At 37.5% G+C, this 16,030-nt stretch overlaps 1 protein-coding gene across 1 annotated transcript in view; it reads left to right on the top strand.

Annotated features, from left to right (window-relative positions):
* The window catches only part of SYT5 (synaptotagmin 5), a 40,569-nt gene extending 25,984 nt beyond the window's left edge, over positions 1–14,585 (top strand). The window contains exons 2-9 of the mRNA XM_014053278.2: positions 2,011–2,169; positions 3,667–3,848; positions 6,429–6,548; positions 7,455–7,622; positions 7,829–7,996; positions 8,253–8,370; positions 8,980–9,113; positions 9,853–14,585. Of these exons, the coding sequence (XP_013908753.1) occupies positions 2,011–2,169; positions 3,667–3,848; positions 6,429–6,548; positions 7,455–7,622; positions 7,829–7,996; positions 8,253–8,370; positions 8,980–9,113; positions 9,853–10,062 (1,259 nt within the window). The 3' untranslated portion in view covers positions 10,063–14,585. The remainder of the gene's footprint in view (positions 1–2,010; positions 2,170–3,666; positions 3,849–6,428; positions 6,549–7,454; positions 7,623–7,828; positions 7,997–8,252; positions 8,371–8,979; positions 9,114–9,852) is intronic.
* The last annotated feature ends 1,445 nt before the right edge of the window (positions 14,586–16,030 follow it).

The raw sequence follows: 16,030 nt of genomic DNA, 5'->3' as shown, positions 1-16,030 counted from the left end.
AAGGTCAATAAAAAGCGTAACTTGTGGAAAGTTAATCATGGATAATTTATTCTGTCATTTGGTTTTCTACATGCCGGGCTGCAACTGGGATCTAGGCCGGAATTGTGTAGCAGGAAAGATCTCTTTGGACAGATGAGGTCAAGGAGCAGATTGGTTGAGTGTAGGTTGACAGGTGAGCTGGCAGGCAAGTAGAGAGGGTTGAATTCACTGTGGTCTTTTGGGGTGGCTGCAGTAGAGTAAATTTAAAGAAAGAAAAGAAGCTCCATTCATTTTTATAATTAAAGTGAGTGGAAGAGCAAAACTGAATGGGAAAAGTCAGGCGTTTCAATTGTGCTAATAACTCTCTCCTCTCCTGCCACTCCTTCCTGTTTATTTTAATTTGCTTTACGTAAGAGACACTGTTTGGACTGAATGAACAGCATGAAGCAGAGTGTACAGTTCGTGGAAAGGTCATTGTGGGAGGATGAGAGAAAACCAGGGCCAGCTGATGAGTTGGGAAGCTCTACAACAGTGGTTCCCAAACTTGGCAACTTTAAGACTTGTGGACTTCAACTCCCAGAATTCTCCAGCCAGCAGAGCTGGCTGGAGAATTCTGGGAGTTGAAGTCCACAATTCTGGGAGTTAAAGTTGCCAAGTTTGGGAACCACTGCTCTACAAAGTTGAATTCAAAGCTGTCTCCATTTTAAAATTGGCTGTAAAATGAACAGTTTCTAAGCTCCCTGAAACTTAGTAGGTCCAATTTCCTGGCCAACAATGGGAGGAGTAAATGTATGCCACTTAGATACAGGCAGCAGGAGCTGACTTAGAACTCAGTTGAAATCAGGAGGGAGGGAGCAGAATGAACTGCAGAAATAATGAATGGAAAATGAAGCCCAAATGAAGGAACGTTGGGAATGAACTAAAAAGTAGTAGGTGAAAATAAAGTTTACTGCGATAAACGTCCCCAACTTGGTATCTTTCAGATGTGTTGGTAAAACCCATCACTTGCAACTATCACTAAGGATGACAGGAATTTCGATCCACTTTATTCTAAGTTCTAAGTATTTGAAATGCCCTTTGTGTTGGAGAATATCCAACACAATGTAATATGAAGTTGCTCTTTTAGATGTGTTGCCACGGTGGCCTAGAGCAAATAATGGATGTCTAACTTCATCTAAAGGATCCCTTGAATTCTTAGAAGAAGAATTCGTTCTTTCCATTACAGGTAGTCCCCAACTTAAGACCACAATTAAGCCTGAATTTCTGTTGCTAAATGAGACATTTGTTTAAGTGAGTTTTGCCTCATTTTACAATATTTCTTGTCACAGATGTTAAGTGAATCACTGTTAAGTTGTTAAGCTAGTAATACAATTAACTGAATATGGTTTCTCCATTGACTTTGCTCATCAGAAAGTCAAAAAGGTGATCATGTGACCCTGAGACTCTGCAACCGTCATATATATGAGTCAGTTGCCAAGCAGCTGAAGTTTGACCAGGTGGCCATGAGGATGCAGCAACAACATAAGTGTGAAAAATGTTCATGTCACTTTTTTCAGTGCTGCTATAACTTTGGATGGTCACTAAACAAACTCTTACAAGTCAATGATTGCCTGTATCTAAAGTCTGTTTCAGTAATTTAAAAACCATCTGGATTGATCTTTTTTTAAAAAAAATTACAAGAAATAAAGCAGCCAGTTTAAATATAATGCCAGGAGATATTTTAGTGCTTGGGGTTTCAAACCTACCCTGGCCATTGACAGAACAACCTTCAGACCTCTTAGTCATGTCATGTAAAACGATTCTGATAAACTCTACCTCCTCTGCTTCTTTGTTTCCTCCTTCTATATAGAAACAGGGAAATTAAAACCATCATTTCAGGAGTGGGGAGGCCCTTTTAAAGACACTTCCCTCTTAGATTGCATTATTTAATTTTAAAAGAAGAGGGGGGAAGAATCAAAGATTTAGATTAAAACCCATAGCAATTGTCAAGAGAGTACATAAATTATCTGCTTTTTCATTCTCACTTTCCAGATTCCACAATGAATGCAGCACGGAGGTCAGCCAGGATAGATTCAGAAGTGACAGAATCCCAGATGGAACCCTCCATCAATGCCACCGAGATGCCCTCCAAGGAGAACGTTTTTTCAAACATGAAAGATAAATTCATGAACAAATTGGGGAAACTGCCAAGTAGGTGAAATTAGGCTGTTTCCAATATCGCATTTCAAACTGGAGGGTTGAATCCGATTGAAACTGCCAAGGCTGGTTTATTTAAATCAAATGACTGGATTTTTCAGTATTTTATTATACATAGCCTTATTTTTAATACTGATTATTTGTAAGGCTATCTTTTATAATTCCACAAAATTATAAGCTTTGGTAGCTGTAGCTTTGGGCCACCAAAGCTACAGGCTGTGCAGTTGTTGAATATCAGTTTTTTCTTTCTTTCTTTCTTTCTTTCTTTCTTTCTTTCTTTCTTTCTTTCTTTCTTTCTTTCTTTCCTTCTTTATTTATTCCTTTCTCTGATTGAGTCAATGATTCTAGATGGCTTACAATTCAAACACTGCACATTTTTCATGAAGCACAGATAGAAAATGCACAGGTTATGACCATTTAAATGTTAAAGGCCAATAAGCCGAGTGCTTTGCATGCCTTGTTCAGGCCCTTATGTGACACTTCTTTAATACTCCATTTCCATTGTACATAACATGATCATGTTTCTTCTAATATATCCCTCTCTTTTTCTTATGACAAAGATGGCGGAACTTCTTTTGTCAAAAATTCATTCTTTGTGGGAGACCAACTACTATGCATTAACTTTCAGCCAACATTTTCACATCCTAACATTTCTCACCCATCTTCCTATGCATAGTCACCAAGATACAACACTTCATTTACTCGCTGTAACTTTTTACCATTTAAATATAACTTGCAATGGTTCACTCCATTTCCCTGTCAAGCAGAACCTTAGTCTTCCATATTTCTACTGCAGCATATAGCTAATGTTTGCTATAGATTCATTAGATTTCTCAATCAACAAAAAGAGGTTGCTGCATAAAATGTGGGATTCCACAAATGCTTAATAATTTCTCCCTTCTGACACATTAAGACCTATAATTTCATAATAAATTTATTATTTATTATAATGGTTAGTTACACAGTCAGCTAGATGTTTAGGCTGACATCTAAAATAAATAGATTATCGTTATTGTATATACCACTTTGTGAAATTGCAGCTGGCAGTTCTTGAGCTTGTGTTGACCTCAATACCCATCCATTTATTAACCGGGTCTATTAAGATCAGCCTGAGATCAGCCAAGGCCCATTAGATATTCCTAGTGATAATTGTTGTTGTTGTTAGTTGCGAAATCGTGTCTGACCCATCACGACCCCATGGACAACGTTCCTCCAGGCCTTTTTGCCTTTTTTGCCAACTGTCCATGGGGTTTTCATGGCAAAGATACTGGAGTGGGTTGCCATTTCCTTCTCCAGTAGATCATGTTTTGTCAGAGTTCTCTGCCAGGACCTGTCCATCTTGGGTGGCCCTGCACGGCTTAGCTCATAGCTTCATGAGTGATAATTAGGAAAAGTCAAATTTAAGCAGGAAGTGATATAACATGAGGCAACCACTTTGCTCCAGAATCTGTGGCATCTCCTTTCACTGGTCTCCTTTTCCGTCTACTCTAGTACCACCATGGGCTTTGGCCACCATTCTCATTGTTGCTGGCCTCTTGCTTCTCTGCTGCTGCTTCTGCGTTTTTAAAAAATGCTGTGGCAAGAAGAAGAAAGGGAAGAAAGGCAAAGACAAAGTCAAGGCACAAATCAACATGAAGGAAGTGAAGGAGTTGGGCAAAAGCTACATTGATAAGGTGATCAGTGAGTTTTTTTTCCTACAGCTCCCCAAACTGAGGATCTACACATCTTGCATAAAGGAACCTCCCTGACTTCAAAACCAGTTATTAATAATCAGAGGTTGCATGTTTGGGGCAAAGGCCAGAGTTTGTCCTTCAAATGAGCCTGTTCCCACCGTGCAGACTACAAATTGTTCTGTAAAACCAATAGCCTGAAAAGAGGATACTGGGCCAAATACAGAGTCTTAAAAGTGGAGAAAATGTCTGCTGTTTTCCAAATATCTCCCAGAATTAAGTATAGCACATTTGAGGACTTTTCCTTGCAACATATAGAAAACACTATTATCTAGGGCAGGGGTGTCAAACTCAATTTCATTGAGGGCCACATCAGGGGTATGTTTGACTTCAGGGGACCAGGTGTGTGGCTGGAGTGTGTGGCCGGGGTGGATGTGGCCAGCTTGATGCCATCTGTCAAGGCTCTGTTTTCGGCCACGGCAGCCTCCTGCAGCCCTCTCCCCCCCCCCAGCTCCATTTTCACTGGCAGAGGGCTGCAGGAGGCCATTGCGGCTGAAAACAGGGTCTGGGCAGGCCATGCACAGTCCTCCCACTCTCCACTTTCATTGGCAGAGGCACCATGGGCTGGTCCTTTGCTGTTTCCATGGTGGCCCTGTGGACCGGATCTAAGCACCTCACAGGCCAGATCTGGCCTGTGGGCCTTGAGTTTAATACTTCTGGTCTAGGGGAATATCAGAAGGTCACACATTTTGTTGCTAGTATTTCAAGTTACTGTGGGTAATAGGGGAAGGAATGTTAGCTATGATTGCCCAAGCAGAAAAGTCATAGTAGAGCAGATGGCGCAATGATAAGAAAATATCATTACAGCAGGCAACTGCTGGAACAAATGACAGACAATAACCTGATTTAGGGGCAAGATGAAGAACTACAATTCCAGGGAGAAAGAGGAGGAGGAGAGGCTGTCCAAAGCCCTTTCCTTCTGGAAAACTCTGGAAACAGCACTGATTCTTGACTCAAGCAGAATAGTTTCAATTAAATGTGTTCTGTACAATGTCACACAAGGAGGCAGTCTTGAGATAAAGAAAATTGAATTCAGAATTGTGAAGGAAGGAAACGGGGCATTATCGGAAATAAAAACCAGGCCGATGCAAGGTGGAAGAACGCTCACCATTTTCCTTGGAAGCCTTGGCCTTTCCCCCATTTCAAATTCGAAATCATAACATTGTAGAGGAGGCTGCCATTAACAGGGAGAACCACTTGACTCATGGATTTTTCTGAGTGCAGATCCATTTGTAAAGACGAAAGAATGAAGTGGGAATATGAATTGTAGAGGTTTTTGTAGCACTCAAACTAGTGAAAAGAAGGGGCTGTTTGTCTTCTCCATAATATTTTCTCACATCATTAATCCCTGGGGTTCTATATTTACAAGGGGAAAAATACAGGCCTAATAAAACAGAAATGTTTCTCAACCTTAGCAGCTTTGAGATGAGTGGATTTCATCTCCCAGAATTCTCCACACAACTTAAGTCACTGAGGTTGAGAGATACTCATACAGAGAATAGGAAATACAGCTCAATTTTGAGGATTCTTTTGCCCAGAAGGCAGGTAACTGGTGATTGTAAGATGTTAAACTTGTGAATGCTACAAGAAGGCTTCTTCTTCCATAGAAGAAAACCATAGAGTCAATGATTAGAATGCACCATCTTGAAAGTTCTATTTATGTTAAGCTAAGCTGACTCTGAGGGAATCAGGGAATCAAAATGTTTATTCCAGCATCCTCTCCACCATTTTATTTGCATTGCTACCAGTGACAAAGTAATTCTTCCTCCATCTTTGATTTGTTCGGATTCCTTCAATAATTGCACTAATTCATCTGATCAGTGTTAGCAGGAATATTAGGTTGCCTCCTCCATATGTGAGGTCTTTTTTCTCATTGCTATTGTATATTTTCTCATTGCTTCCAAGACTCTCATGCTATGTCTCTTTTTTCACCAGAATTTAGAGGAAATTCTAAAGAACAGGAGAACAGGCATTAAAATATTGAAGGATTTGACATCTGAATAACATCCATTTGTTAAGATCAGCATTGTCTGATAGATTTATGTACGATGGAAGGGAAAATTCACAATGAGTGGAATTTATGACGATGTAGGAGCCTATACAAGTTGATTAGAGGTGGGTTGCTCCCGGTTCGGCCCAGATCGGGCAAACCGGTAGTAGCGGCAGCGGGAGGCTCCGCCCACCCACATGTCACGCAAGCGCAGGCGCAAATGTGGCCGAATCGGTAGTAAAACAAAATGGCAACCCAATGTAAACCTAGCACTGACTGAATGCTTGTATCAGGGACCACTTAACAGCTGATCAACTGAAACCAGCTTTTCCCCCATGCCTTTCAAGGATTATAACCACCAGAATTGCCAAGCAGGATGGCACTCAAATTCTGAGATGTGATATCTCAACATATATGGAGGATTAAAAATTGGATAAAGAATGAGACTGAACAAAAGTTGATGCAGAAGTTGTTCATCTACTTAATTCCTAATGCTTCTCTGTTGATTATTTTGACCATTTCCTTCCTTCCAGGTACAGCCAGAGGTTGAGGATTTAGATCCATCATTGTTACAGGAATCCGAAGTAGAGAAGCCAGAGGAGAAACTGGGGAAACTCCAGTATTCTCTCGATTATGACTTCCAGAGCACACAGGTGGGCAAGATAAACATGTGTCTCAGCTTCAAACAGTTGCAGACTAATCTTCGTGTTCCTGTCAGTTTAGGAAGCTGCTGAAGCACCATCCAGAAAGTAAGAAATGCATTGTCAAGAAAAGACAAGTTCTGCAAAGTTACTTGCACATTCTGATTTATGAATAGTGATACATGTGGAAAAATAGTTACTCTAATATAAAAGGAAGTACAATAGAGCTTTCTATAATGGGAAAGATGATGACCAGGTCACTGTCCTCTTTCTGCTGCCAATTCTGGATGAGCATTTTTAGTGTCTCTTCTTTTAAAACTAGAACTAGATAAATTTCCAAAAGGATTCAATCAAATGAAGGATTATTTCACCATAAAATAGGACAGCTAGGCCATTTACTTTCATTAACTGTATTACGTATCTGCAGTAGTTACAGTCCTTTCATCCTATCCTATTGGCAATATTTGAAATTAAATGTACAAGGAAATGTCATACAGGAGTTCAGCAAAATAATATACATTTTATATTTGAAAGTCCCAGGTTCTAACCCCAGCTCATACCTTTTCCAATAATAATTGGAAAATATCAGTTTTTTCCCCATCACCATAGCTGTTTTTAGTGCTCAACTTCTATCACAAAATTCATTCTCTTTACCTCCTTAATGGGTGGAAGAAAAAAGACAATAGTTAGTATAGAAAAAATAGAATTAGAAGATAACCTTATCTAGACTTTTTTTAAATGTTGTGGATAGAGTAAGGTGATGACAATGACATGTTTAAAGGTGCTTGAGGAAATTCCTGTTTGTCAGAATATACTTCAGAGGAACCAAGAAATCCTGAGTTGGATAGAACAATGATTTGGCTCAATGGAAGGCATTTTCCTAAGTTTGAATGCTTTCATTTTAAACCTTTCCCCCAGCTGGTTGTGGGTATTATACAAGCTGCTGACCTCCCAGCGCTGGACATTGGGGGCACCTCTGATCCTTATGTCAAAGTCTTCCTGCTTCCAGAGAAGAAGAAAAAGTTTGAAACCAAAGTTCATCGCAAAACTCTCAATCCTACATTTAATGAATCTTTCACCTTTAAAGTAAGTTCATGTTTCTTTTCTTTTCACCAAAGTTACAAAAATACACAAATACATTTCTTCTACCTCCTCCTTGTTAGTTCTGGTCTCCCCTCATCTATTATGGAACTTCCCTTCATTTCATACCTCTAATCCCTCACCTACCAACAAATGCTCAACCGAAAGTGCCCATAATTTAATCCTGTATCTCCATTATGTTTAATGAATAGGTCCCTTATTCAGAACTCGGTGGTAAGATCCTCGTCATGGCCGTCTACGACTTTGACCGTTTCTCCAAGCATGATGTCATTGGTGAGATCCGTATCCCCATGAACACGGTGGACCTGGCACACGTGATTGAGGAGTGGCGAGATCTGCAGTCAGCAGAGAAGGAGGAAGTAAGAACTTGTGCATAAATTTAGACAAAAAGCTCTAACTGAAAGGTAGTTTAAAATTGCATTAGTGGCTTTATATATATTAGAAATGGGAAATGCTTTTCTTTGGAAAACTACCACATGACTGGGGTAATAAACAACCAACTCATGGGTAATTGATTATCTTCTTGAAAGGTAATCAAGAACTTGACAATGGCATCAATATCTTATGAGAAATATCCATCCTAGCTTTGAAATAATTGTTCATTTCTTTCTATAGCATGAGAAGTTGGGAGACATTTGTTTTTCACTCCGATATGTCCCTACTGCTGGGAAACTGACAGTGATTGTGCTAGAAGCCAAAAATCTCAAAAAGATGGATGTGGGAGGGCTTTCAGGTAAGAATTACACCATTAGATTTAACTTTAATTGCTGAACATTTTAATGTTCCATATGATCACTTTGGGTGCACTCTGAAGCCCCTCCTATTCTCTCATAATTTCTGGCTTCAACTTTTCCTGGTTATAAAAGCAAACTGTCCCCATGGGAAAAGAGGTGAGGAGAAGTAATGAAGTATACAATTCTCAAGAGCTTGTAAATATATATAATATTCATATGAAGAATAGGAATGGAAATTAGACTTCAGACTGTCCCTGGGCGGGAGGTCAAAAAAGGCCACTTACCTATTCAATACTATTCAGCTGAGTCTTTGTAGGGTTTTTTTTTTAAAGAGAAATGAGCCAGCTCCTTTAAGTTAGATTAACAGTTGTTCAACATATGGGAATAAACATATGTAGCATTCGTTCTTGATTTGGCTGTTCAATGAATGTTTTAAAACTCACCATGAAAATTTGCTTTTGTCAACAATGAAAATACATACATAAATACAACTATTTTGCCCTTTGTTACTTTCCCAGAAATGGCTTTAAAATTAAATTCTCTCATCGGGGTATTGGGAGTAAGAGAATCATGAAGCATTTTCATACTTTTCTGTCATCCTACGACAGATCCATATGTGAAGATCCATCTCATGCAGGGAGGGAAACGTATCAAGAAGAAGAAAACAACCATCAAGAAAAATACACTGAATCCCTATTATAATGAATCCTTCAGCTTTGAGGTGCCTTTTGAACAAATCCAGGTAAATCTTCCTTCCCTGTGCAATCTCATTTCACTTGAAAATATGCTCCAATTATTTCCAGTCATTTTTATCTGTCCAAAATTGGCACTACTTGTTTCAAAACAGGAGTTACTGGACTATTGTATGCATTTCATTTGAAGGCCTTGAACTAGTTTATTTTGCAAGGTAGTTTGCTATTGTGCATACTGCAAGCCAAAGCTCTTTGTAATTCATCCTAGAATCTATGTTCTTAAGGAATCAACAAGGCACCTTCCTGCTAAAGTTAAAGTCAATATACCCAATGCCTAATATACTGGGAAAGAATGGTGTGGAGTTTGCTACAGTATTATATGATTCACTTGTCTTAGAGAATAAAAATCCTCAGAACTTTGCAAAGCTCAAGGATAATTAATGCCTTAATGCCAAGAGTCATTGTTGGATAATTTGTCTCTGTTAACTTTCACTTGACTTGAAGGATCAAACTATTTGGAAGCCAAAGGTCTTGGAAATTCAGATAATTGTGAAGCTGAAAGAGGAGAAGTGATGGGTTCAAACCGGCATCTTTTTCTTTCCCCTCTCTGCCATTATTCCTGCAAGCTGGACTGTCTAGGCCACATGCCTCTGTTTGGAACTCAAGATGGAGAAATGGAAGCTAAAAACAGAAATGGCCAGTGGGCAACAGTGGTAGGAAAGGCAGTTGAATTCATACATCCCTCCAATTACCTTTCATGCTGATGACCAACCTTTTCTCTTTCTATAGAAAGTCCAAGTTGTCCTGACGGTGCTGGATTACGATAAACTAGGCAAGAACGAGGCCATTGGGAAGATCTTTGTAGGCTGTAATGCCACGGGTACCGAGCTGCGCCATTGGTCTGATATGCTGGCCAATCCCCGGAGACCTATTGCTCAGTGGCACACTCTGCAACCTGAAGATGAGGTGGACGCAGCAATTGGAATTAAGACCTCTTGATATCCTTCATTTACAAGCCGACTTCTCCGGCAACCATTCCATCTCCCATCCAAAGCAAATGGGAGTGTGTGTTGAGGCTCCCCTGAATATGCCTGTTGGGGGGGGAGGGAAGGTAACCTGTGAGCTTGTCTCTTTTCTCAGAGCCATTTCTTGTTTGGGAAAAAAAAAAACCTCAGAGAGAAAAAAAAACTTTTTAACCCACTGTGTGAAAAAAGAAAAGAATGCTTACTTAGTAATTGGAGACAAGTGACAGATTTACTATGTCAACCATGAAGCTTACAAAGCAATTTATGCAGATTTAGATACATATTTTAGATTTGATTTATGCATTTGAAAATCAAGCCTTATGTAAAAACAGCCTTCCCCCCCTCAAAAGCATTACTAAATAGTAATAGTTTATCTGTCAAATATGGCAATCAGACTTATTTACTGTTAATTCTCTTTATTTGATTACACTATAGGTTCAAAATTAAATTTCTTTAAGGGATATCATTTCATACACATTTTGAATGTGCTGTGTTACCATATTTGAATATTAGACCTTGTATTGAAATCTATAGTCAACAATATTTACAAATATATGTTTAATAAGAGATTTTCTAAAAGTTGCAAATGAGCTCCAATTACAATAACTAAAAATTTTGGAGACTGTATTATAAAACAACTTTATAAAACTAGATCTTGGATGAAAATATAAAAGAACACTTGAAAACTTAGTTTAAAAATAAGTTTTCTACTATTTCATAGTGGCTTTAAGATGACTAAGGCTAGAATTTATATCCATTTAGCTGGAAGTAAATTTATTTAATTCAAAGATATTCTGAGAAGATGTTATAGGTTTGCAGGATAAGAGTGAGATTAGATTTTCTGGATTCTGTACTTCAGATATACTCCTCCTTATTAACACTCTATCCAAAATAGGACTAGGTAGGTTAAAATTGTAAAATGTCATATGTGTAGATTCCATATGTAACATTTTAGTAAACATAATGTAGGATATTCTAACCATCTCCAACATACTAGAAACAATAATTTATAGAGCCTGCAGTTTGATGCTAGAATATAATAGTGTGTTAAGCTATTCATAAGGTTTGTTGGTTTGTTTTCAATTACATTTTTTGGGTTTTATAACAGTTTTGCTTATGCATTTATCTGTTTGACAACTTGTGCTTTATAATATGTATGTTTATGAAATGTTTGATATTAATAAGAGTATTAGGGAAAATTTGCTACAAACTTCCTGAAAGCAGGTTATATTTACTAGCATTTTACTACCCAACTTGTAATAATTTTGCTTTGTTAAAACATGTTTACATTTTTGCTACAAGCTTAAAACTAATTTATTATACAATTGCAATAGGTTTCCTGTTTATTAGAAAGCAGTTTGAAGCATTTTATAAATGGAAAAAATACATTTATCCAAGAAGTTTACTCTTGGATTTAAAATGTTTGACAGTAGTTTTACAAAGGCCTAAAACATGTTTACAATGCTTTTGGTATAGCAACATTACAATTTATTAGACATATTCTATAATTGTTTAAAATTTGGATGACTTGCTAAGAATTTATAAGCTGATTACACTGCCAGCTATTTTCAGCAGAATCAAAATTAAGGGGAATAAATATAAACTACAAAAGTTTTGTTTTATAATCCTGAATTAAAATACATATATGTAACTTTTATGCCAAAATTTTGTCTATGTTAGGAAATTCTGGATAGGATCATAATCATTCAAAAATATGCCCTTCTTTAAAAAATAAAATAAAATTAGACTTTTTGATACTAATATTAGAATTTTTACCCATATTTTTATAGCACTTGCTGAAATTGATTTCTCATCCCATTACTATAGTTTTAAATCTTGCAGGTGCTTTTAGCTCCAAGGGAAGGGATAACCCACCTTTACAAGAGAATAACCATCATTTTAACAATAAGCCTCACCTCTAAGACTACCTATTAATGACTGTATTAGAAAAAAGACTAAGGGTTAAGCATTACTATTCTCAATATATGATTATACAAATATTTATAGAAAAAGAATGCTACAGTTCTTATCTAATAGTTCTAGTTGAGGCAAAATTGCTTATTTCCACTTCCTAATTTTGGCTATAAATTAATGGTTGTTTTTTAACCTTGCTGTAAAATAAGAACTGAGGAAAAAGAAATGGGAATAAGATCTTACAGTGCAATCCCTATATACTATACCCATCGCTTATATATATATAACTAATGGAGCTAAATGGATATAGGATTGATGCCTTAGTAATTCTGTTTTAGGGAGAAAAAATTTAAAGACATCTAGAACAAACAGATATACCATTATTTGTCCTCCTATCACTGCTTTCACATTCTCCTAGATAGTCGTATTTCTCAGTTTGGTGCCCTCCAGGTATGCAAGTAAGGTTATGACTTCAATTAACCTGAGCCACTTAAGCTGGAGTGAGGGCAAATGTAGTTTGTTGTATCAGAAGTGCACAAAACTGAAGAGAGCTTCTAAGAATTCGATAGTTTCTATGTCTTTCACCGAGCTGGTGATAGAAATGGTGAGATGGCTGAATCTATAACAGTATTGGATAAGAGAAGCCACTGGGATACCTTGAAAAGCTGAAGCATGTTGTATAGGGACGATGTTTCAAAAGCCATAGTCCACACCTTTGCTTATTCCTGAGTAACAGGGTATTTCACTTCCAGAAAAGCATGCAAGAATTTGTAATAAGTGGCTTAAAATTTAGGGTCTTTGACAAAGAAAAACAGATGGTCTGCTTATAGGTAGTCCTCAATTTATGACAACTGAGCCCAAAATATTTGTTGTTAAGCAAGAAAATTGTTAAGCCCCATGTTATAATATTTTTTGCCACAGTTGCTAAGCAAGTCACTGCTGTTGTTAACTGAATCATGAGGCGGTTAAGCAAATCTGACTTTGCTTGGTAGAAACCAGCTGGGAAGGTTACGAGTGGGGGTCACATAACCCCGGGGCATTGCAGATGTCATAAATATATGCCAGTTGCCAAGTGCCCAGATTTTAATCACTCAACCATGGGGATGCTGCAATGGTCGTAAATGTGAAAATTGGTCATAAATCACTTTTTTCAGTGCCATTGTAACTTTGGTCATTAAACAAATGGTTGTAAATTGAGGACTGCATGTATTTCATTCATGTACAATAAAATATTTACATAGTTCCTCGGAAAATAATATTGAGAAACAGAATTGTAAATCAGTTTATTTATAATAACAGAAGTAGTCATTGTATCAACTGACAACAGTTAGAAATGTTTATTTGGGATTCATAGATCTGACTATAAATTAGATGTCTGTCTTACTCCAAACAGGATATTCATACTATTTCATTTTCTGAATAAGGGACATGGTTTCAATTTGTTTTTAAATTTTAACAATATTTCTGATGAACAGTTAATAAAACAGATAGTTCGATGATTTTCAGTTTTGTTTTCAAGATTTCAGTATAATACATGAGAAAAGTCATGTCGATTCCCATCCTGTGCTGAGTAAAAATGTATTTCATTTCTCTAGAAGAGACAACCACCTCACATAATTAGACTGACGCTCTCAAAAGTACTATCATTTCAGACATTGATTTAAATGGATCACTTTCATTTTTCCAAGAAAGGGAAAAGATATATTAATACTTAACTGGTGCAAACTAGGATAATATAAAGAGAATGTTGGTCGTCATTTTTTTAGTCAGTGAATTTTTTTTTTACTAATAGCTTCATGTGGAGATGTATTGGGATTTAATGATGCCCCACTTCAGCAAACAGATAATTTTTTTAAAAAAAAACTAGGCCAAGATTTTTGCCCATGAACGGCATGGTGGCCATCTTGTTTTCTGGTTTGTGCGTTTTTGTAGTTGTGGTGTTGATAGTTATACATTTATCCACTTCACTTTAAAATATGCCTCACTCTGTTAGCCTCATCACATTAATCCCCACTGAGCTGCCGCATACATCTCTTTTACTTTGAATTATGAACGTTAGTGGGGACATTCAATATGGCAGTTGCTGAGCCATGAGATGTTTAGTATGTCGAACAGTTGATCATTCCATGCAGCTGAAAGTTCACTTCATTTTCCTTTTCTCAGTCCTTGAGAATTGATCAATATATCAAAGATAATATTGGAACTGTCGGTCAGTGCTGTGTGCTGTACTTCCATCCACTGTAGCTTGCTAATAATTCAATCTTTTTCTCAACTTCTACACATCCTTTCCACATTTTAGCATCAGTAAGTATGTAGATGTCTAAATCAACTGCCCAGCATTGGAAAGGGGTCACCTTCTAAGTTTTGAAGAGTTGTATAACTGTTATAATTGAAGGGATTGTGTAAAGTGCAGAAGGCTTTGTAACTCTGGTGTGTGTTGTTTCTATTCCCTTCGTTCCTATGAATTACCCTCTGAGCGGTACTGTCCTTTCAAAGCCGCTTCTACTCCTCTTTTGAAATCAGTTTTAATATTGATGTATTTGACCAAACAGTACTCTTGGCTGTTAATAAATAAGAAATCTCTATATTTCAATTGTGTTGCTTCTTATTCTTTTTGGTTAAGGTTCTACTGGGGTTGGGGGAGAGCTTGGAAAACATTCTCATCCTATTGTAAGATTCTATCCTGTTCACTTATACTTTTGTTAATGGTATTGAATCTGCGATGGCTCAGTGGCTAAGATGCTGAGCTTGTCAATCAGAAAGGTTGGCAGTTTGATGGCTCAAATCCCTAGTGCCGCATATGGGAGTGAGCTCCCGTTACTTGTCCCAGCTTCTGCCAACCTAGCAGTTCAAAAGCATGCAAAAATGCATGTAGAAAAATAGGGACCATCTTTTGTGGGAAGGTAACAGCGTTCCATGTGCCTTTGGCGTTTAGTCATGCCAGCCACATGACCACGGAAATGTCTTTGGACAGCACTGGCTCTTCGGCTTTGAAACAGAGATGAGCATCGCAACCTAGAGTCAGGAACAAGTAGCACATATGTGCGAGAGGAACCTTTACCTTTACTGAATCTTCAAAGCTAAATGCAGGGTCATTTCATTGCACTAACTCTAACTAATCCTTATTTTTTTTCTCCATCTTAATCCAGCCTTCCACAACCAACTCTTACAAGATATTTGGGGAACTATAATTCAAGAATTCCAAGTTAATGTGACCAGTGTTCCCTCACTAGGAAGCAGGTTGGGTGAGGAAATTCATTTGTGAAAATCCTATATTTCTAATACTATTTTGCCTATATTTTTAATTCATTTATTCTAAAGTGAGTGGAATAACAAAACATTCCCAAAGGTGCTTTTTCAAAAGGCAACTGGAATGTCTTTTTTTTTTCCTTGAAGACATTTCGTTTCTTATCCAAGAAGCTTTTTCAGTTCAGAACTGAAGAAGTTTCTTGGATGAGAAGAAAAACATCTTCAAGGAAAATTTTTAAAAGTCCAGTTGCCTTTTGAAAAAGCACCTTTGGGAGAACCATGACCTGGATGACTGAGAATCTCCAAGACATAATACATTGCTAGTTAGTATCATAAGAGAGACAGCTAACCATCCCTGTTTCATTGGACTTACTCCCACCCTACAGTGTGGTCTAAATAACAGAAGTAAGATATGGACCCAAGCACTGCATAATTTGTTGAAGATACCTGAGAATATCATAGAAAACCAAGAAAACAAACAAATCATTAAACCAATCAACACAGAATTCTCTCACTGGAGGCACAAATGGCCAGGTTCACACTACCCTTCTTCAGACACCTTATGCAAAGACCCAGTTCTCTGGAAAAGGCTCTAATGACAGAAGGTGGAAGGAAAGAAAGAGAAGTAAAGGACAAGCAGCAGTTAGATGGATGGACTCAATTTCAATATGGAAATGATTACATCATTGAGATGAACCTCAGATAAAAGAACAGATTAGAGACGGAGGATGTTCTAGGAGTTGTTACCAATTTGATGGCATATAATCAACTATATATTA

This window comes from Thamnophis sirtalis, unplaced genomic scaffold, assembly GCF_051295495.1.
Source record: "Thamnophis sirtalis isolate CommonGarterSnake01/CBP01778 unplaced genomic scaffold, rThaSir2_p1.2 scaffold_4, whole genome shotgun sequence".
Lineage (NCBI taxonomy): Eukaryota > Metazoa > Chordata > Lepidosauria > Squamata > Natricidae > Thamnophis > Thamnophis sirtalis.
The sequence above is the reverse complement of the archived record's forward strand: the minus strand, read 5'-3'. Positions and strand labels throughout refer to the sequence as shown.